The 23967-nt window shown below is 46.3% G+C and overlaps 1 protein-coding gene across 1 annotated transcript; it reads right to left on the reverse strand.

Annotated features, from left to right (window-relative positions):
* Nucleotides 1-350: 350 nt before the first annotated feature.
* Nucleotides 351-23287, reverse strand: LOC110532743 (innate immunity activator protein-like). The gene is made up of 10 exons (XM_021616864.3): nucleotides 23199-23287; nucleotides 10327-10414; nucleotides 9879-10012; nucleotides 7328-7450; nucleotides 6823-7063; nucleotides 5646-5699; nucleotides 5261-5537; nucleotides 4892-5065; nucleotides 3492-4281; nucleotides 351-1881 (listed from the first exon to the last, which is right to left on the reverse strand). The coding sequence occupies exons 2-10, from the start codon at nucleotides 10379-10381 to the stop codon at nucleotides 1786-1788; spliced, it is 1944 nt and encodes a 647-aa protein (XP_021472539.2). The 5' UTR covers nucleotides 10382-10414; nucleotides 23199-23287; the 3' UTR covers nucleotides 351-1785.
* Nucleotides 23288-23967: the final 680 nt, after the last annotated feature.

Here is a 23967-nt window from a genome sequence, read left to right on the forward strand (position 1 = left end):
TGTGACGCTTGGCATTCAGCCCGAAGAGTTCAATCTTGGTTTCACCAGACCAGAAAATCTCATTCCTCATGGTCTGGCAGTCTTTAGGTGCCTTTTGGCAAACTCCAAGCGGGCTGTCGTGTGCCTTTTACTGAGGAGTGGCTTCCATCTGGCCACTCTACCAGAAAGGCCTGATTGGTGGAGTGCTGCAGAGATGGTTGTCCTTTTGGAAGGTTCTCCCTTCTCCACAGAGGAACTTTAGAGCTCTGTCAGAGTGATCATTGAGTTCTTGGTCACCTCCCTGACCAAGGCCCTTATCCCCTATTGCTCAATTTGTATTAATCTCTCAAAAAATAAATGCCACTTAACGATCAGTCATAACAAGCCTTTTAATTATAAATATAGAAACGATATCAAAACGTAGACAAACAAACTGGTTAGTACCACAACAAATCCGCAATGCAGTGAAAACCTCCCAACACAATTATGCCTCAAACAAACCAATTAGAATCAAATGCATCTTAGGTTAATATAAATTAAAAGTTTAACAGGTTAATGTGCAGCTTATTTCATGTTATTGTACTACAGCTTACAGAGAAACAGACACTTTCTAGCATTTTCTAGTTCTATTTTCTAAATGATGTTAAAAAATAATATAATACAATTATATTAAGGATTTAGTGACAGTTGTGCTGAAGGATCCCTTAAGTTAAAAGAGAAAACAAAGATAATGTAGACATTCAATTAAATAAATACATAATTATATTAGGAATGTTACAGCTTTATTACTCCCAATGTAATAGATAAAGAAAGAAAACAAATATAAATAAATAAATAATTATATTAAAAATGACGTAACTTCATTTGGAAACTACGTGAACCTTGTTGTGCAAATATGTGTGCCAGACACGTAACTTCTACAGTAAGACACGTAACTTCTACAGTAAGACACGCAACTTCTACAGTAAGACACGCAACTTCTACAGTAAGACACGCAACTTCTACAGTAAGACACGCCACTTCTACAGTAAGACACGCAACTTCTACAGTAAGACACGCAACTTCTACAGTAATCTTGATATGTTATAGTCATTAACAAATGTATGAAACTTGTTACAAACACATATCATATTTAACCTGAAGAAAATAATCTAATTGATTCACCTGATAATAATAATAACGTAATTTTTTAAATAAAATAAATTAACTGGCAAAGTGCCTTTATATAGAAATGTCAAACTTGCTTTGCATAAAGCATTCGATAAAATAGTGGTCGAGCTAGATACTTTTCACGGTGCCCTACTACACATGGAGCCAAGATCTTCTTCATTTTGTCGAGGACAGTTGTCCCTCACCAGGGACATATAATCTCACAGAGAGTCCATTGACTCAAAAAATACAGACATACTCAAGTCTCTAGAAAGTCATTCCCTCCTTGTGTGTAGCATAGCATACTGCAGTAGGGTAACTCCCCCTGGTTACAGCCAGAGACATATACTGCAGTAGGGCAACTCCCCCTGGTTACAACCAGAGACATATACTACAGTAGGGCAACTCCCCCTGGTTACAGCCAGAGACATATACTGCAGTAGGGCAACTCCCCCTGGTTACAACCAGAGACATATACTACAGTAGGGCAACTCCCCCTGGTTACAACCAGAGACATATACTACAGTAGGGCAACTCCCCCTGGTTACAACCAGAGACATATACTACAGTAGGGCAACTCCCCCTGGTTACAACCAGAGACATATACTGCATAGATATAGATATATATTGTGTACCATATACTGTATATGGCTGTGGTTACACCTGGCTGACGATCTCTGAGTCCTCTTCAACAAACCACTGTACAGGAGTTCCATCTGCAGCCCTCTGAAGGATCCGCTTCTGGTGGGGACCCTGAAACACAACAACACATTTCGTTCCTGTTCATTATATTTAAATGTATACTTTAAATTTTAGCCATTTAGCAGACACTCTTATCCAGAGTGACTTACAGGAGCAATTAGGGTTAAGTGCCTTGCTTAAGGGCACATCAACAGATTTTTCACCTAGTCAGCTCGGAGATTCAAACCAGCGACCTTTCGGTTACTGGCCCAACGTTCTTAACTGCTAGGCTACCTGCCGCCCTACATACCATTACACTCTTAACCGCTAGGCTACCTGCCGCCCTACATTACATTACACTCTTAACCGCTAGGCTACCTGCCGTCCTACATTACATTACACTCTTAACCGCTAGGCTACCTGCCGCCCTACATTACATTATACTCTTAACCGCTAGGCTACCTGCCGCCCTACATTACATTACACTCTTAACCGCTAGGCTACCTGCCGCCCTACATTACATTACACTCTTAACCGCTAGGCTACCTGCCACCCTACATTACATTCTTAACCGCTAGGCTACCTGCCACCCTACATTACATTCTTAACCGCTAGGCTACCTGCCGCCGTACATTACATTACACTCTTAACCGCTAGGCTACCTGCCACCCTACATTACATTCTTAACCGCTAGGCTACCTGCCGCCCTACATTACATTACACTCTTAACCACTAGGCTACCTGCCACTCTACATTATATTCTTAACCGCTAGGATACCTGCCGCCCTACATTACATTACACTCTTAACCGCTAGGCTACCTGCCACCCTACATTACATTCTTAACCGCTAGGCTACCTGCCGCCCTACATTACATTACACTCTTAACCGCTAGGCTACCTGCCACTCTACATTACATTCTTAACCGCTAGGCTACCTGCTGCCCTACATACCATTACACTCTTAACCGCTAGGCTACATGCCACCCTACATTACATTACACTCTTAACCGCTAGGCTACCTGCCACCCTACATTACATTAAACTCTTAACCGCTAGGCTACCTGCCGTCCTACATTACATTATACTCTTAACCGCTAGGCTACCTGCCACTCTACATTACACTCTTAACCGCTAGGCTACCTGGCGCCCTACATTACATTACACTCTTAACCGCTAGGCTACCTGCCGCTCTACATTACATGACACTCTTAACCGCTAGGCTACCTGCCTCCCTATATTACATTACACTCTTAACCGCTAGGCTACCTGCCACCCTACAATACATTACACTCTTAACCGCTAGGCTACCTGCCGCCCTACATTACATTACACTCTTAACCGCTAGGCTACCTGCCTCCCTATATTACACTCTTAACCGCTAGGCTACCTGCCACCCTACATTACACTCTTAAGCGCTAGGCTACCTGCCGCCCTACATTACATTACACTCTTTACCGCTAGGCTACCTGCCGCCCTACATTACATTACACTCTTAACCGCTAGGCTACCTGCCGCCCTACATTACATTACACTCTTAACCGCTAGGCTACCTGCCGCCCTACATTACATTACACTCTTAACCGCTAGGCTACCTGCCGCTCTACATTACATTCCCGTTCCTTTAATATCAATATGAGATGTTAGTAATGCTATGGTGGTGAGTGTTAGGGGGCATCCTCACCTGCAGGTAGGGCGGGAGGTGAGGGGACGTGGGGCTCTTCACTCTGAACAACCCTTGGCCTTCCAGGGAACTCGGGCGTGACTTTTGGAACTGGTTCCAGGACTTGAGCTCGTCTGACGACATTTCCCTGGGCAACACCCGGGCAGGTTGATTGGGGTACTCCCTCAGTGACGGGGTATGTACCAGGCGAGTGTAGGGGGGTGGAGGCTTCAGAACTCTCCTGGGGGATGACGGTGGGGGCCCCTGCTGCCAGCGTCTGTGCTGCTGCTGTTGCTGTGGGGGCCGGGAGGGGGACAGGTAAAGACCCTTCCCCAGGGGACTGCCCAGGTCCTGTGGGGAAAGAGGGGAACATGTGCCTTCCTCTGCCATTCTTCTTCTCAAGCTGGGAGAGGACCGGTGCTGGTTGTTTTTCTTGTGAAAGCTGGAGCCATTCAACGCAGGGCTGGTGGGACTTTGGGCTCCGTAGTGGAAGCCATAGGGAGGAGGGCAGAGCTTGGGGATCTCGGGAGATGCGGGGCCCTCCCTCTCTTTGTGATTATCTCTGTCCGTGTCCCGGCTGGGGGGGCTGGTGTAGGAGGGGACAGAGTGTTCAGAGCTGCTGTCCTCAGAGCTGGACTGGTACAGTCGCTGGGGGCTGGTGTAGGATGGGACAGAGTGTTCAGAGCTGGACTGGTACAGACGCTGGGGGGTGTACTGTGGAGACCGAACCAGGAACTCTGGCCGTCGGCGTGGCAACCTGGCTCTCCCACGTCCCTCACCCAGGTCATGAGTGGGCTTACTTCTGGGAAGCCTGAGAAGATGAAAAAAGACAGGGGAGAGAAAAGTGAGCTACTGTGATGCACTTTGTGTATGTCTGTCTCCCTATACTGTGTAATTAATACAGCAACTTCATTATTAAATGTGATCTAATCTAGTCAATGTATTTTATCAATATAATTTATGTAACGTATTACCCACCCACAACAATAGACACACAAGAAGACACAATAAAGGTAATCAACACCTTCATCTGTGTTATGGTGTTGATGTTCTGTGTTATGGTGTTGATGTTATGGTGTTGACGTTCTGTGTTATGGTGTTGATGTTCTGTGTTATGGTGTTGACGTTCTGTGTTATGGTGTTGATGTTCTGTGTTATGGTGTTGACGTTCTGTGTTATGGTGTCGACGGTCTGTGTTATGGTGTCGACAGTCTGTGTTATGGTGTCGACGGTCTGTGTTGTGGTGTCGACGTTCTGTGTTGTGGTGTCGACAGTCTGTGTTATGGTGTTGACGTTCTGTGTTGTGGTGTCGACAGTCTGTGTTATGGTGTCGACGTTCTGTGTTGTGGTGTCGACAGTCTGTGTTATGGTGTCGACGTTCTGTGTAACGGTGGTGACGTTGTTAAGCGTTGGTTGGTTACCTGAAGGACAGGGAGTACTGTCTGCGTACGTGCAGCTCTGGAGTCGAGGGGGCGCTGGAGGAGTTGATCTGTCCATGTCTCAGAGCCAGGTTCTTAATGGAGGGGAAGTGGGAGGGCAGGACTCTGCTGTCTGCAGGGAACACTGGGGTCCCTACTGGGGTCCCTGCTGGACTTCTGCTCAGAAAAAGAGGGAGAGAGAAAGAGTGGGCAGGGCAGGATTTAGACAACTGCTAGTTTAAAAGTTAGAGGATGTAGTTTATGTAGTCAAAAGCAAAACCCTTTTTAATGGGGTTCTGGGCAGAATAAATATTTACGCTCCACCTTTATTGGTTAACAGCGTTCTGATCCAAAAAGGATATGGACTCTTACCTTGGCCTGCTGCTGCAGACAGTGTTAGGTTTCAGATAGGGCTGGTCCAGATTAGACTCTCTCCAGGGGGAGTTCTGGATGGGGGAGCGCTCAGGAAACTCCACACTGCAGCTGGAGCCCATACTGGAGGTTTGGGTCTGCTCCACACTGCAGCTGGAGCTGAGGCTCTGGGCTGAGATGTGATGGAGACTGCCCTGGGATGAGGAGGACTGGAGGGACAGGGAGCCCACAGAGGACTGTATGAGTGGGTCGACAGATGATGAGGAAGAGAGAGAGTCTATGGATAGAGATAGAGATAGAGGAGACACAATAGAAAGGGTCAGACATGACACTTTGGAATCGTTGAATTGTATTGGCATTTCTACTGTGTTAGTTGATAACTCACCATCGTCCAGGGCCACTGCATCAGACAGGGAGCTGTCGTCGGACATGCACAGATCTGGGGACAGAAATAAAAGAAGGCTTTATTTAAGACTTCATTCAATTAGGGGAAGGGGTTGTGAAAATGATCAACTTTGTAGTGTAATTCTTCTGACATGTACTGCTTATGTGATTCAATAACTAAACAATTGTGAATTTAAAAAAACTCCAACCTCCATCGGAATGAGTGAGAATATAACCAAAGACAGTACCGTATAAAAATAGGCATAGCCTTAATGGCCATGGACTCTTAGAATCTCTTAGAATCTTCCTAGGTTCCAGCCTTTCTAGGGAGTTTTTCCTAGCCACCGTTCTAATGCATCTGCATTGCTTTTAGGCTGGGTTTCTGAATAAGAACTTTGTGACATCTGCTTACATAAAAAGGGCTTTATAAATACATTTAATTGATCGGTAGAAACTGCCTATCAATCAATGTCATGGCGACCTTGGCTAGCTAAGCTCATGCGTAGAAACATGTCATCGGGTCTTAACTGTCCAATAAAAATAGTATCTGAAATACTTCTTCAGTATATCCTGTCCACAGGGGGCTGCTCAGGGGAGGACGGCTCATAATAATGGCTGGAATGGAGTGAATGGAATGGTATCAAACACCTGGAAACTGTGTGTTTGATGTGTCTGATACCATTCCATTTATTCCGCTCCAGCCATTACTATCAGCCGTCCTCCCCAATTAAGGTGCCACCAGCCTCCCGTGATCCTGGTGCTATCATCCGTAAAATATCTGTATAAATTAATTGTTCCCAATGAAGTATGAACAACAGTACAACTATAAAACTCAAAGGCACTCCTTCAATGTAAATTTGTTTTTGACAAAAATGAAAACTTGTCAGTTCGTCACTTTCACTAGGTTGGAGTTATAACATGTTCAACTACTTAAGAAATGGGATACAATCTAGGTTGTGCCTTTTAGATTTAGAGAAAATGAACAACTAAGGAATCATTTTTCATTTCTCTCATCGACTTGTCAAGCTCCAGCCTGGTCTGCTTAGTTTGCTTCGCAAGTATTCCCGGAAGTCTCACAATGTTTAGAAACGGTGATTCTGTGTAACCTAAGCTCCCTGCAGACTGCAGAGCCCAATGTGACCAGATGGGGGCAGCAGTAGCACAGGCACAGCATTCACCTCTGTGTTTGGCTGTGTTGTTGTTCTTGTTGGTCGGTGGAGAGGAGCACTCGTTTCTGATCCTGTGCTGAAACACAGCTTCCTGGAGATCCTTAACTTTCCTATCTTCCCTCTTACACTGCTGCAGCCTGCTCTTCTTCTGTGGTTTGGACAGGTGCTCCTCCACTGAGAGTCTACGGGCCGCTTCAACGATCTGGAGCTGCAAGGCCAGGTCTGCCTCTAAGGAATGAAGCTCTGAATCCTGAGTGAGAGAGTTTTTATTTTTATTTAGCTTAGATGAATAACAATGAACTATCAATTTAATAGACTTCTTGATTGGGCTGGGTTTAAGGAAATAAATACTGTATTCAGTGTTCAAATCTCTCTATCTGATATGCACTTTGCCTTTGCTTATAAGCTTTACGACATATTGTTAGGAAAAACTCCTGACCTTACCTATTACCAATACTGTGTAATATAGGAAGTGTAAAGGATGACCGTGGGAAGGGTTCATATTGGTCTGTACCTCTCCATCCTGGTGAATGAGACTGCCATCCAGTTTGAAGGTAGCTCCTATCCTCCTCCGGACACGAGGTGGCTTCTCATCAGGAAGTAGGGGGTAGTCTGAAGACAACTTACCTGTCAGCTCCTGTAAAATAAATACAATCCAAAGTCAACTGAAGTCATTTCTAAACACACCCCTAAGAGATTACATCTGAAAGAGCAGTCTGTAACTCTTCTATGAACCATTGGTATGTAAATATGAGACTCAGTTTTGTGACGTGCAGGAGACCTATGTTAGCCCACTGAACTACAACCTAGGCATTACCTCAGGGAGCTAACATAGGTCTTCAGGTCTCAGGCTAGGTTAGACACTCACAGCCTCCCTGACGCAAAAAAATATATATATTTATTATTATTATTTATTTTTTATATATTTTTTATTAGGGGGTAGATCAGCTTTAATATTGCAGGTAGATTGTAGCTTCCATCAATGTAATTGTCTGCATCACCCATATTGTCACGTATGCTCCCTCGCTGGCCTCTAGGTCACCAGGCTGCTCATTAGGGCGCACACCTGTCACCAGCGTTACGCGCATAATGACACTCACCTGGACTCCATCACCTCCTTGATTACCTGCCCTTTATATGTCCCTCCCTTTGGTTTCCTCCCCAGTCGTCATTGTTCCTGCTTCATGTCGGTGCGCTGTTTGTGTTTCTTGTTTTGTTCATTTATTAAATGTATTCACTCCCTGAACTTGCTTCCCGACTCTCAGTGTACATCGTTACACATATATTCTTGTTGCAAGTATATATACAGTACCAGTCAAAAGTTTGGATACACCTACTCATTCAAGGGTTTTTCTTGATTTTTTGACATGAAATAACACCATATATAACACCATATATTTTATATTTGAGATTCTTCAAAGTAGCCACCCTTTGCCTTGATGACAGCTTTGCACACTCCTAGCATTCTCTCAACCAGCTTCATGAGATAGTCACCTGGAATGCATTTCAATTAACAGGTGTGCCTTGTTAAAAGTTGTGGAATTTCTTTCCTTAATGCATTTGAGCCAATCAGTTGTGTTCAAACAAGGTATGGGTGGTATACAGAAGATGGCTCTATTTGGTAAAAGACCAAGTCCATATTATGGCAAGAACAGCTAAGCAAAGAGAAAGGACAGTCCATCATTACTTTAAGACCTGAAGGTCAGTCAAGGCGGAACATTTCAAGAACTTTGAAACTTTCTTCAAGAGCAGTTGCAAAACAATGAAGCGATACGATGAAACTGGTTCTCATGAGGACCGCCACAGGAAAGGAAGACCCAGAGGTACCTCTGCTGCAGAGGATAAGTTCATTAGAGTTACCAGCCTCAGAAATTGCAGCCCAACTAAATGCGTCACAGAGTTCAAGTAACAGACGCATCTCAACATCAATTCTTCAGAGGAGAATGCGTGAATTACATTTTTTAATGTTAACTTTATTTAACTAGGCAAGTCAGTTCAGAACAAATTCTTATTTACAACGACGGCCTAGAAACAGTGGGTTAACTGACTTGTTAACCCACTGTTAATAACAGTGGCAGAATGACAGATTTGTACCTTGTCAGCTGAGGAATTTGAAATTGCAACCTTTCGGTTACTAGCCCAACGCTCTAACCACTAGGCTACCTGCTGCCCCAATCAGGCCTTTGTGGTCGAATTGCTGCAAAGAAACCACTACTAAAGTACATCAATAAGAAGAGACTTGCTTGGGCCAAGAAACAGGAGCAATGGACATTAGACCAGTAGAAATCTGTCCTTTGGTCTGATGAGTCCAAACGTGAGGTTTTTGGTTCCAACCACCGTGTTTTTGTGAGACGAAGAGTAGGTGACCGGATGATCTCTGCATATGTGGTTCCCACTGTGAAGCATCGAGGAGGAGGTGTGATGGTGCTTTGCTGATGACACTGTCAGTGATTTATTTAGAATTCAAGGCACACTTAACCAGAGATACGCCATCCCATCTGGTTTGCGCATAGTTGGACTATCAATTGTTTTTCTACAGGACAATGACCCAAAACATCTCCAGGCTGTGTAAGGGCTATTTGACCAAGAAGGAGAGTGATGGAGTGCTGCATCAGATGACCTGGCTATCACAATCACCCGACCTCAACCCAATTGAGATGGTTTGGGATGAGTTGGACAGCAGAGTGAAGGAAAAGCAGCCAACAAGTGCTCAACATATGTGGGAACTCCTTCAAGACTGTTGTAAAAGCATTCCTCATGAAGCTGGTTGAGAGAGTGCCAAGCGTGTGCAAAGCTGTCATCAAGGCAAAGGGTGGCTACTTTGAAGAATCTCAAATATAACATATATTTTGATTTGTTTATCACTTTTTTGGTTACTACATGATTCCATATGTGTTATTTCATAGTTTAATGTCTTCACTAGTAATCTACAATGTAGAAAACCCCTGGAATGAGGAGGTGTGTCCAAACTTTTGACTGGTACTGTATATATAATATATATATATATATATATATATATCAACACCGTTATAGATATGCATAAATACAATAGTGTGAATACTCACAGCCTCTCTAATGCAGAGCTTCTTGAGGTCCAGTAGACACAGCTCCAGCCTGTTCTCCAGAGCCTGGTGCTTCAGCCTCATGGCCCGGGTGTGGGTGGTCAGGTCCTTGACTGGCAACGTGGGGCTGTCGGGACCTGAGATGATGTTAATGGAGATTTTTCCACAGAGCACAGGCCTCATGCAGGCATCACATGGTGCCACATTTGGTGCTTTTATCACAGAATTAACGATTGCTATAGATTATAGACATTTCAGCAAGCTTGCCAACTATCAATACACTTTATCTCTTGAATTTATCTCCTGAATTTATCTCTGAAGTTCAATATTTGATACGACAGATTTAGGTCTCAGCATTAATAATGCGTTCAGTGCTTTCCGTAACGATTTATATCTGAACCTAGAATGGATCTCTTTCACATTTAGGGTTGTTGATGTGTTAAGCACTTACCAGAGTTGAGAATGATCCCACTGTCAGTGTCACTGGTCTCCTCTTTATCCATCATGGCTGTTGGAAGGTATTTTCACACTGTTAAAACCTGTTGGAAAATAGACAAATAGTTAAATCATTATTAAATCATCCTTATTCACCAAAAAACATATCCAGCTTTATGATCACTCAGGACGGGGGAAAACTGATTCACCTAAAAAACATATCCAGCTTTATGATCTCTCAGGACGGGGGAAAACTGATTCACCTAAAAACATATCCAGCTTTATGATCTCTCAGGACGGGGGAAAACTGATTCACCTAAAAACATATCCAGCTTTATGATCTCTCAGGACGGGGGAAAACTGATTCACCTAAAAACATATCCAGCTTTATGATCTCTCAGGACGGGGGAAAACTGATTCACCTAAAAACATATCCAGCTTTATGATCTCTCAGGACGGGGGAAAACTGATTCACCTAAAAACATATCCAGCTTTATGATCTCTCAGGACGGGGGAAAACTGATTCACCTAAAAAACATATCCAGCTTTATGATCTCTCAGGACGGGGGAAAACTGATTCACCTAAAAACATATCCAGCTTTATGATCTCTCAGGACGGGGGAAAACTGATTCACCTAAAAACATATCCAGCTTTATGATCTCTCAGGACGGGGGAAAACTGATTCACCTAAAAACATATCCAGCTTTATGATCTCTCAGGACGGGGGAAAACTGATTCACCTAAAAACATATCCAGCTTTATGATCTCTCAGGACGGGGGAAAACTGATTCACCTAAAAACATATCCAGCTTTATGATCTCTCAGGACGGGGGAAAACTGATTCACCTAAAAACATATCCAGCTTTATGATCTCTCAGGACGGGGGAAAACTGATTCACCTAAAAACATATCCAGCTTTATGATCTCTCAGGACGGGGGAAAACTGATTCACCTAAAAACATATCCAGCTTTATGATCTCTCAGGACGGGGGAAAACTGATTCACCTAAAAACATATCCAGCTTTATGATCTCTCAGGACGGGGGAAACTGATTCACCTAAAAACATATCCAGCTTTATGATCTCTCAGGACGGGGGAAAACTGATTCACCTAAAAACATATCCAGCTTTATGATCTCTCAGGACGGGGGAAAACTGATTCACCAAAAAACATATCCAGCTTTATGATCTCTCAGGACGGGGGAAAACTGATTCACCTAAAAACATATCCAGCTTTATGATCTCTCAGGACGGGGGAAAACTGATTCACCTAAAAACATATCCAGCTTTATGATCTCTCAGGACGGGGGAAAACTGATTCACCTAAAAAACATATCCAGCTTTATGATCTCTCAGGACGGGGGAAAACTGATTCACCTAAAAACATATCCAGCTTTATGATCTCTCAGGACGGGGGAAAACTGATTCACCTAAAAACATATCCAGCTTTATGATCTCTCAGGACGGGGGAAAACTGATTCACCTAAAAACATATCCAGCTTTATGATCTCTCAGGACGGGGGAAAACTGATTCACCTAAAAACATATCCAGCTTTATGATCTCTCAGGACGGGGGAAAACTGATTCACCTAAAAAACATATCCAGCTTTATGATCTCTCAGGACGGGGGAAAACTGATTCACCTAAAAACATATCCAGCTTTATGATCTCTCAGGACGGGGGAAAACTGATTCACCTAAAAAATATACGTTTCCATTCCTGATGCCGAAAGTATTTTTATTCTGATCCTCTAGCTTCCTCTTCTCTCTCTTTCTTCTTCTCCCTCCTCCCTCTTCTCCCTCCCTCCCTCCTACCCTGTCCTCCCTCCCTCCTACCCTTACCTCTCTCCCTCCTACCCTGTTCTCCCTCCCTCCTGCCCTGTTCTCCCTCCCTCCTGCCCTGTCCTCTCTCCCTCCTGCCCTGTCCTCCCTACCTCCTACCCTGTTCTCCCTCCCTCCTGCTCTGTTCTCCCTCCCTCTTGCTCTGTTCTCCCTCCCTCCTGCCCTGTTCTCCCTCCCTCCTGCCCTGTTCTCCCTCCCTCCCTCCCTCCTGCCCTGTTCTCCCTCCCTCCCTCCTGCCCTGTTCTCCCTCCCTCCCTCCTGCCCTGTTCTCCCTCCCTCCTGCCCTGTTCTCCCTTCACAATAGGCAGCAGCCCCCATGCTTGACTCGGCACATGTGCGAGGGGACCATGGGTTAATCCGAAACCGGACGCTATGGCAACGGTCACAGGGCGTACCGCTGTTCTCCAAGGGGAGTGTGTGTGTGTTGCCATACGGAATGTCAGAGGGCGTTTAAAAGGGACGCACCGTCGCACCCCAAAAAAGAGAACAGGAAAGCAGATGGCTGCAGAGCAGGGGAATTATCCCTCTCATGGACTGCACCTGTTCCCCCTCCCAGAGTCACACACACACCAACAGCGCTCCATTCAACCAGTGTCCAGAGAAACAACCCTCGAGGGGCTTTTGAAGTGGAACAATGTTTCAATGCTGAACCTGTCTCTGTAGCATCAGCCAGCTCACATAAAGACACTGAAGGTTCATGATATAGCACATCTAGGATTTCACTTATACATTCTCACACTGTTGAACACATAAACAATGTTTATGATCCATTCTATTGTGTGTGTGTGTGTGCGTGTGCGTGCGTGTGTGTGTGCGTGTGTGTGCGTGTGCGTGTGTGCGTGCGTGTTTGTATACGTACTAGGGTTGAATGGCGGGAACCCGGTTACTGAGATTTACCGCCCAAAACCACTCCCTTTCCCTGGTATAAATAACTGAGAGAAAACGGTAAATTATAATAAATTATTTATATGAACAGCATGGTGTGAAATGGAACTTTTTAATTATATGCCATGTCTAAATACGGCCTCTATACGGCCTCTATACAGGCTCTATACGGCCTCTATACGGGCTCTATACGGGCTCTATACGGGCTCTATACGGTCTCTATACGGCCTCCATATGGCCTCTATACGGCCTCCATACGGCCTCTATACGGCCTCTATACGGGCTCTATACGGGCTCTATACGGCCTCGGCATGATGAATCAACGCTCAGGGTGGGGACAGACCATCTCAGGATGGAGAGTAGTTCACAATGAATGTACTGTAGATCTATGTATCATCTCACCATGGTAACGTTTTGTGACAGGTAGGCAGCAGCACAGCCTATGCTACAGTAATAGAAAGCCTGAACATCTCCATCTGGCTTTCAGGGATCACCTTGTTATTGTTTTAATTCCAGATGCAGAGTTTTAAAACAGCCTGTCACTCAAATATCGTTGCTTTAAGTCAGTGTACATGCAAGCACTCTCTCTCCGTCAACTCTCTCTCCATCAACATCCAAAATAGATCATCCTGTTCTAGATTTTCTAGATAGATTGAACAGGTCAGCGTAGACCAAGTGTGCATCTGAAATGGCACCCTACTCCCTATATCATGCCCATAGCTCTGGTCAAAGGTTGTGCACTATAGGGAATATGATGCCATTTTGGGCACATCCCATGACCACTACACTGCTGAAAATAACTTCCTTTAGACTGGGCAGCAAATTTGAGCTGTTGACATGAATCTTCTGTATCTATGTCTAAAAACACAACTTCAGTATGTCAACAGACGGAAGGAACTCATGTAGCTCACGTCTCTACAGGTCATGTTGCCTTAGCCACTGTGGGTTACCAAGTCCAAATAATCCACTGGCCCTATCTAGAGCAGTGATGTTTAGAGATGGGTATCAGGCCTGTTCCTGTAGAGATGCGGAGGACTCATCACCCTGGGAGAGTTCCAAATGGAACCCTATTCCCTTTAGGGTGCACTACTTTTGACCAGGGCCCATGTCTTCTATATAGAGAATAGGCTCAATGGCACGGACAAATTATTCACCTAGTCGGCTCAGGGATTCGCACCAGCGACCTCTCGGTTACCGGCCCAACGCCTTAACCACTAGGCTACCTGTATCCACCAGTCTGGACAATCTGCTGTGGGTTCAATAATTGCTGATCCAGTCGAGAAGGAGCGCTGGTTGGTTGGGCCAACACTGAGACAACAGAGCAGGAGGAGGAGAGTGGAAAGGAACAGGGCTGAGTGGCTGAGGTAGGGGCCTACAGTGAGACAGTGGAAGGAAGAGGACTGAGGTAGGAGCCTACAGTGAGACAGTGAAAGGAAGAGGACTGAGGTAGGGGCCTACAGTGAGACAGTGAAAGGAAGAGGGCTGAGGTAGGGGCCTACAGTGAGACAGTGGAAGGAAGAGGGCTGAGGTAGGGTCCTACAGTGGAAGGAAGGGGGCTGAGGTAGAGGCCTACAGTGAGACAGTGGAAGGAAGAGGGCTGAGGTAGGGGCCTACAGTGAGACAGTGAAAGGAAGAGGGCTGAGGTAGGGGCCTATAGTGGAAGGAAGAGGACTGAGGTAGGGGCCTACAGTGAGACAGTGGAAGGAAGAGGGCTGAGGTAGGGTCCTACAGTGGAAGGAAGAGGACTGAGGTAGGGTCCTACAGTGAGACAGTGGAAGGAAATGTGCTGAGGTAGGGGCCTACAGTGAGACAGTAGAAGGAAGAGGGCTGAGGTAGGGGCCTACAGTGGAAGGAAGAGGACTGAGGTAGGGGCCTACAGTGAGATAGTGGAAGGAAGAGGACTGAGGTAGGGGCCTACAGTGAGACAGTGGAAGGAAGAGGGCTGAGGTAGGGGCCTACAGTGGAAGGAAGAGGACTGAGGTAGGGGCCTACAGTGAGACAGTGGAAGGAAATGTGCTGAGGTAGGGGCCTACAGTGTGACAGTGGAAGGAAGGGGGCTGAGGTTGGGGCCTACAGTGTGACAGTGGAAGGAAGGGGGCTGAGGTAGGGGCCTACAGTGTGACAGTGGAAGGAAGGGGGCTGAGGTAGGGGCCTACAGTGAGACAGTGGAAGGAAATGTGCTGAGGTAGGGGCCTACAGTGTGACAGTGGAAGGAAGAGGACTGAGGTAGGGGCCTACAGTGTGACAGTGGAAGGAAGAGGGCTGAGGTAGGGTCCTACAGTGGAAGGAAGAGGACTGAGGTAGGGGCCTACAGTGAGACAGTGGAAGGAAGAGGGCTGAGGTAGGGGCCTACAGTGAGACAGTGGAAAGGAAGAGGGCTGAGGTAGGGGCCTACAGTGTGACAGTGGAAGGAAGAGGACTGAGGTAGGGGCCTACAGTGAGACAGTGGAAAGGAAGGGGACTGAGGTAGGGTCCTACAGTGAGACAGTGGAAAGGAAGAGGACTGAGGTAGGGGCCTACAGTGAGACAGTGGAAAGGAAGGGGGCTGAGGTAGGGGCCTACATTGAGACAGTGGAAAGGAAGGGGGCTGAGGTAGGGGCCTACATTGAGACAGTGGAAAGGAAGGGGGCTGAGGTAGGGGCCTACAGTGAGACAGTGGAAAGGAAGGGGGCTGAGGTAGGGGCCTACATTGAGACAGTGGAAAGGAAGGGGGCTGAGGTAGGGGCCTACATTGAGACAGTGGAAAGGAAGGGGGCTGAGGTAGGGGCCTACAGTGAGACAGTGGAAAGGAAGGGGGCTGAGGTAGGGTCCTACAGTGAGACAGTGGAAAGGAAGGGGGCTGAGGTAGGGGCCTACAGTGAGACAGTGGAAAGGAAGGGGGCTGAGGTAGGGGCCTACAGTGAGACAGTGGAAAGGAAGGGGGCTGAGGTAGGGGCCTACAGTGAGACAGTGGAAAGGAAGGGGGCTGAGGTAGGGTCCTACAGTGAGACAGTGGAAAGGAAGAGGACTGAGGTAGGGGCCTACAGTGAGACAGTGGAAAGGAAGAGGACTGAGGTAGGGGCCTACAGTGAGACAGTGGAAAGGAAGGGGGCTGAGGTAGGGTCCTACAGTGAGACAGTGGAAAGGAAGGGGGCTGAGGTAGGGGCCTACAGTGAGACAGTGGAAAGGAAGAGGGCTGAGGTAGGGGCCTACAGTGAGACAGTGGAAGGAAGAGGACTGAGGTAGGGGCCTACAGTGAGACAGTGGAAAGGAAGAGGACTGAGGTAGGGGCCTACAGTGAGACAGTGGAAAGGAAGGGGACTGAGGTAGGGTCCTACAGTGAGACAATGGAAAGGAAGAGGACTGAGGTAGGGGCCTACAGTGAGACAGTGGAAAGGAAGGGGGCTGAGGTAAGGGCCTACATTGAGACAGTGGAAAGGAAGGGGGCTGAGGTAGGGGCCTACATTGAGACAGTGGAAAGGAAGGGGGCTGAGGTAGGGGCCTACAGTGAGACAGTGGAAAGGAAGGGGGCTGAGGTAGGGGCCTACAGTGAGACAGTGGAAAGGAAGGGGGCTGAGGTAGGGGCCTACATTGAGACAGTGGAAAGGAAGGGGGCTGAGGTAGGGGCCTACATTGAGACAGTGGAAAGGAAGGGGGCTGAGGTAGGGGCCTACAGTGAGACAGTGGAAAGGAAGGGGGCTGAGGTAGGGGCCTACATTGAGACAGTGGAAAGGAAGGGGGCTGAGGTAGGGTCCTACAGTGAGACAGTGGAAAGGAAGGGGGCTGAGGTAGGGGCCTACAGTGAGACAGTGGAAAGGAAGGGGGCTGAGGTAGGGGCCTACAGTGAGACAGTGGAAAGGAAGGGGGCTGAGGTAGGGGCCTACAGTGAGACAGTGGAAAGGAAGGGGGCTGAGGTAGGGGCCTACAGTGAGACAGTGGAAAGGAAGGGGGCTGAGGTAGGGTCCTACAGTGAGACAGTGGAAAGGAAGAGGACTGAGGTAGGGGCCTACAGTGAGACAGTGGAAAGGAAGAGGACTGAGGTAGGGGCCTACAGTGAGACAGTGGAAAGGAAGGGGGCTGAGGTAGGGTCCTACAGTGAGACAGTGGAAAGGAAGGGGGCTGAGGTAGGGGCCTACAGTGAGACAGTGGAAAGGAAGGGGGCTGAGGTAGGGGCCTACAGTGAGACAGTGGAAAGGAAGAGGAACTCTAACCTTGAATACAAACTTATATGAGCAGAAACAGCATATTCAGACAGAGAGAGGGGGAAAACAGGGCTAGGTCTGAGTGGGTGAAGTGGAGTGAGGTGGAGACCTACATAGGGGGAACTCTCTGACTCAGACACTGACTGTAATAAAAAACAGACAGCAACAGGAACTCAAGAACTGAGTAATCAGACAGAGGCAGTCAGAGTTAGGGTAATATGGTGTTTCGCCCACTTAAGACTTTCACAATGTCTGTGGTTGCCTGAGGCCTAGGTCTACTGAGTGGGTGGATTGGATTGGATTGGGGTACAGCATTATTCAGAACCTTTCTATAAGTTGTAAACCTATGCCAAGATAAAACATAATTTGCCATAAAGTCTCCCTCTGTAGTGCCTTGCGGTTGGAGGCCGAGCAGTTGCCATTCCAGGCAGTGATGAAACCAGTCAGGATGCTCTTGCTGGTGCAACTGTTAAACCTTTTGAGGATCTGAGGACCCATGCCAAATCTTTTCAGTCTCCTGAGGGGGAATAGGTTTTGTTGTGCCCTCTTCACGACTGTCTTAGTGTGCTTGGACCGTGTTAGTTTGTTGGTGATGTGAACACCAAGGAACTTGAAGCTCTCAAGCTGCTCCACTACAGCCCCGTTGATGAGAATGGGGGTGTGCTCGGTCCTCTCTTTCCTGTAGTCCACAATCATCTCCTTTGTCTTGATCACGTTGAGGGAGAGGTTGTTGTCCTGGCACCACACGGCCAGGTCTCTGACCTCCTCCCTATAGGCTGTCTTGTTGTTGTCAGTGATCAGGCTGTTGTCATCTGCAAACTTAATGATGGTGTTGGAGTTGTGCCTGGCCGTGCAGTCATGAGTGAACAGGGAGTACAGGAGGGTGCTGAGCACGCACCCCTGAGGGGCCCCTGTGTTGAGGATCAGCGTGGCGGATGTGGTGAGTGCGACCCGTCAGGAAGTCCATGATCCAGTTGCAGAGGGAGGTGTTAAGTCCCAAGGTCCTTAGCTTATTGATGAGCTTTGACGGCACTATGGTGTTGAACGCTGAGCAGTAGTCAATGAATAGCATTCTCACATAGGTGTTCCTTTTGTCCAGGTGGGAAAGGGCAGTGTGGAGTGCAATAGAAACTGCATCATCTGTGGATCTGTCGGGGTGGTATGCCAATTGGAGTGGGTCTAGGGTTTCTGGGATGATGGCGTTTATTTGAGCTATGACCAGCCTTTCAAAGCACTTCATGGCTACAGACATGAGTGTTACGGGTCGGTAGTCATTTAGGCAGATTACCTTAGTGTTCTTGGGCACAGGCACTAAGGTGGTCTGCTTAAAACATGTTGGTATTGCAGACTCGGACAAGGAGAGGTTGAAAATGTCAGTGAAGACACTTGCTAGTTGGTCAGCGCATGCTTGCAGTACACATCCTGGTAATCCGTCTGGCCCAGTGGCCTTGTGAATGTTGACCTGTCTAAAGGTCTCACTCACATCGGCTGCGGAGAGCGTGATCACACCGTCTTCCGGTACAGCTGGTGCTCTCATGCATGTTTCAGTGTTATTTGCCTTGAAGCGAGCATAGAAGTAGTTTAGCTCGTCTTGTAGGCTCGTGTCACTCTCGGCTGTGGTTCCCATTGTAGTCTGTAATGGCTTGCAAGCCCTGCCACATCCGACAAACGTCAGAGCCGGTGTAGTACGATTTGATCTTAGTCCTGTATTGACGTGTTGCCTGTTTGATGGTTCGTCGGAGGGCATAGCGGGATTTCTTATAAGCTTCCAGGTTAGAGTCCCGCTCCTTGAAAACAGCAGCTCTAGCCTTTAGCTCAGTGCGGATGCTGCCTGTAATCCATGGCTTCTGGTTGGGGTATGTACGTACAGTCACTGTGGGGACGATGTCATCGATGCACTTATTGATGAAGCACTCGGCGGTTCCGTTCTCTTAGCTTGTGTGGCTTACCAGTTGACCATGACAGCTCAAGCAGGCCAGAAATTTTATGAACTGAGTTGTTGGGAAGGTGGCATACTATGACGATGCCACGTTGAAAGTCACTGAGCTCATCAGTAAGGCCATTCTACTGCCAATGTTTGTCTATGGAGATTGCATGGCTGTGTGCTTGATTTTCTTGGTCGACCAACAGCTTATCGACCAGTCGACTAATTCGGGCCAGCTCCACTCCACTGGGTCAAGAGTAGCCAAAAATCTCAGCATTTCCTGTAGTATTACTGTTACCTTATGCTCTACCTTACAGTAGACCATGGCTTCATTGCTGTTGTCATAACAAGCTAACTTCCCCAAAGTCCTGTGATGATCAGTGATCACAGCAATCTTAGGATGGCTTGTCAGGATCACTGCTTCTGTTACTCCCATCCTCATTCCCCTCTGCTCGGAGGACTGTGAAAACTAAACATCTAACGGGAAACGGTTTGTTTACAGTTGATGATGATGATGATGGTGTGTGTGTGTGTGTGTGTGTGTGTGTGTGTGTTCAAATGAAACCAAACCAAGGCGTATGTGAAGCCTGTAATTAAGATTCACTAGTGAATGCTGATACTATGGAAGAAACTAAATGACTTTACAAAATGGATCCATTCTGTTCTGTCTGTATATACACAACATGGTCTGCTGGAGTGGAGGAAAGGGATTCCATTTATTTAACCTTTATTTAACTAGGCAAGTCAGTTAAGAACAAATTATTATTTACAATGACAGCCTGCCCCGGGTGACGCTGGGCCAATTGTGTGCCGCCCTATGGGACGAGTGAGTGAGTGAGGTGAGTGAGTGAGTGAGTGAGTGAGTGAGTGAGTGAGTGAGTGAGGTGTGAGTGAGGTGTGAGTGAGTGAGTGAGTGAGTGAGTGGAGTTTTATAACCCCACAATATTTTCTTTGATCATCTTATCTAGACCAACAGTACTGTAAAGTCAAAATATGTATCCATCAACATAGTGGTAAAACAATGGGCAAAATTGGTAGAGAAGAACATCTGAAATTCCACAACCATAGAATTAGAATGAATAGAATGGTTATTCTAAAGTCATTCATTCTAATTTTATCACCACACCAGCATGGAGAGAATGAACCTCCCTCCCACACACACACACACACAGTTGCCTGAACCCAAGCAGTGGAGGCCATATGCTAGGCAGACACAGCAGCTCTGCTACAGACCAAGAACAGCATTAATACAGAGACCATAGAGGACAGCATTAATACAGAGACTATAATACAGAGACCATAGAGGACAGCATTAATACAGAGACCATAGAGGACAGCATTAATACAGAGACCATAGAGGACAGCATTAATACAGAGACCATAGAGGACAACATTAATACAGAGACCATAGAGGACAACGTTAATACAGAGACCATAGAGGACAACATTAATACAGAGACCATAGAGGACAACATTAACACAGAGACCATAATACAGAGATCATAGATGACAACATTAATACAGAGACCAGAGAGGACAATATTAATACAGAGACCATAGAGGACAGCATTAATACAGAGACCATAGAGAACAGCATTAATACAGAGATCATAGAGGAGATAACCCATTGTTCTGGTTCTGAAACATGGTGAAGCCCCAAAATTTCCCTCCCTGGAAGCCTGTGTTTCAGACATAAGGAAGTGGATGGCGGCAAATGGTCTACTTATAAACTCGGACAAAACAGAGATGCTTGTTCTAGGTCCCAAGAAACAAAGAGATCTTCTGTTGGATCTGACAATTAATCTTGATGGTTGTACAGTCGTCTCAAATAAAACTGTGAAGGACCTCGGCGTTACTCTGGACCCTGATCTCTCTTTTGACGAACATATCAAGACTGTTTCAAGGTCAACTTTTTTCCATCTACGTAGCATTGCAAAAATGATTAACTTTCTGTCCAGAAATGATGCAGAAAAATGTATCCGTGCTTTTGACACTTCTAGATTAGACTACTGCAATGCTCTACTTTCCGGCTATCTGGATAAAGCACTAAATACATTTATGTTAGTGCTAAACACGGCTGCTAGAATCTTGACTAGAACCAACAAATGTGATCATGTTACTCCAGTGCTAGCCTCCCTACACTGGCTTCCTGTCAAGGCAAGGGCTGATTTCAAGGTTTTACTGCTAACCTACAAAGCATTACATGGGCTTGCTCCTAAATATCTTTCCGATTTGATCCTGCTCTACATTTGACCTTTATTTAACTAGGCAAGGCCTCCTTATTGTCCCTAGAATTTCTAAGCAAACAGCTGGAGGCAGGGTTTCCTCCTATATAGCTTATTTTTTATGGAATGATCTTCCTATCCATGAGAGAGACAGACTCAGTCTCCACCTTTGTCTTTATTGAAGCCTCATCTCTTCAGGAGGCCCTATGATTGAGTGTAGTCTGGCCCAGGGGTGTGAAGGTGAATGGAAAGCCACTGGAACGACGAACCGCTCTTGCTGTCTCTGCCTGGCCGGTACCCCTCTCTCCCTATTAACCCTATTACGGGGGCTGAGTCACTGGCTTACTGGTGCTCTTCCATGCCGTCCCTAGGAAGGGTGCGTCACTTGAGTGGGTTGAGTCACTGACGTGATCTTCCTGTCCAGGTTGGCGCCCCCCTCAGGTTCGTACCATGGGGGAGATCTTCGTGGGCTATACTCGGCCTTGTCTCAGGGTAGTAAGTTGGTGGTTGAAGATATCCCTCTAGTGGTGTGGGGGCTGTGTTTTGGCAAAGTGGGTGGGGTTATATCTTGCCTGTTTAGCCCTGTCCGGGTGTATCGTCGGACGGGGCAAGCAGTGTTTCCTGACCCCTCCTGTCTCAGCCTCCAGTATTTATGCTGCAATAGTTTATGTGTCGGGGGCTAGGGTCAGTCTGTTATATCTGGAGTATTTCTCATGTCTTATCTGGTGTCCTGTGTGAATTTAAGTATGCTCCCTCGACTTCTCTCCTCTCTCCCTCTCTCTTTCTCTCTGAGGACCTGAACCCTAGGACTATGCCTGGCATGATGACTCCTTGCTGTCCCCAGTCCACTTGGTCATGCTGCTGCTCCAGTTTCAACTGTTCTGCCTGCAGCTATGGAACCCTGACCTGTTCACCAGACGTGCTACCTTGTCCCAGGCCTGCTGTTTTCGTCTCTCTCTCTCTCTACCGCACCTGCTGTCTCTAACTCTGAATGATCGACTATGAAAAGCCAAATGACATTTACTCCTGAGGTGCTGACCTGTTGCCACCTCTACAACCACTGTGATTATTATTATTTGACCCTGCTGGTCATCTATGAACATTTGAACAACTTGGCCATGTACTGTTATAATCCCCTCAGAGCCTGGTTCCTCTCTAGGTTTCTTCCTAAATTCCTGCCTTTCTAGGGAGTTTTTCCTAGCCACTGTGCTTCTACACCTGCATTGCTTGCTGTTTGGGGTTTTAGGCTGGGTTTCTGCACAGCACTTTGTGACATCGGCTGATGTAAGAAGGGCTTTATAAATACGTTTGATTGATTGATTGACAGGATCTACTGGTGATTGTATCATTAAGATAACTAGTGTGGTGTATAAACAACACACTCTCAATTAGTAATATGTTAGGACTATTGCAGCTTTAATTCTGGGTCTAAGAGGTCAACTTAAAGTAATGCTCATATGACACACCGTTTATCAGACAAATAATAACCATGTAAAATAACAGGAAGGCTGAGAGTTGCTCATCTAATGTCTGTCAAATATTTTATGTCTGGATCAAAGAGTACTTTTCAGATAAATCTGAGTTGAAAAAGTCATCCTCATAGTCAGTCACACTCACACAGATAAAATGCATTCTGAAGAATCACCGCCAAACTCATCGATTGAAACTTTGTATCAGTTGTCCTGTTGGAACGTCTATACATTCATCTGATAATGATACAGTAACTTTGCATAGTTTTAAACTGTCTACATTGTTACTGTACACCCAGTTACTGTATTCTCACTGTGCCATATAACAACAATACGATTGTAAAATGTGATAATTATTTTTACCTTTTAGAAGCGTTGGTCCAACAATCCTGAGGACTTCACCACAGCACCTCGTTGAGGAAATGTGCAGAGTCTATCTCGGGTCACATGTGTGATGGGTATTGGGGCGTTTCGTTCTATGGTGGGACGTCTGTCCTCGGATCAATCCGTTCTCTAGAAAGAGAGAGGAGCGTGCTGCGAAGTTTTGGAATTTTGACCGATTTTTTTTTCTTTAACTGGGTATATTTTCTAGATGAGTTTTTGAAAGAATAACAAAGTAAAATCTAACTTCATTTGGGATAATTCCTCCTTCCGTGTTCACTTTTTGTTTGTTTGTCCAGACACGCTCTGCCCCATTGACGCAGACAGGACTCTCGGAGGAGGGGAAGGGGGCATTATACGACTGAAAGGGGATCTCGAGAAGAATAGCCGTAGGAAAGAAAAGTTTATGGGAGGGGCAGAGACCGGTGGACAGCTGGCTGGTAGGACTGTGTGATGGAGCATGCCTCTTGAATAATACAATGACATACAACTCAAATGCGTGACATGCATCCACAATTACATACAACTTTTTTCATGCTATTTTGACTAATTCTAAGATATATATATAAATAAATATATATAAAGGTATTTAAATTCAATGAAGGAGGATGATGGATTGTAGAATACATTAAAATCAATTAAAAATCCCAACCCCCAGAGTCACAAATGCCCCACGGAGCATCTTGACCAGATCAGAGCATCCCTTTACTCCCGGGGCGGAGAGGGGAGAGGGAGAACAAGCCTGTCGCTA

This window comes from Oncorhynchus mykiss, chromosome 9 (assembly GCF_057628025.1).
Source record: "Oncorhynchus mykiss isolate SJ-2025 chromosome 9, ASM5762802v1, whole genome shotgun sequence".
NCBI classification, from domain to species: Eukaryota; Metazoa; Chordata; class Actinopteri; order Salmoniformes; family Salmonidae; genus Oncorhynchus; species Oncorhynchus mykiss.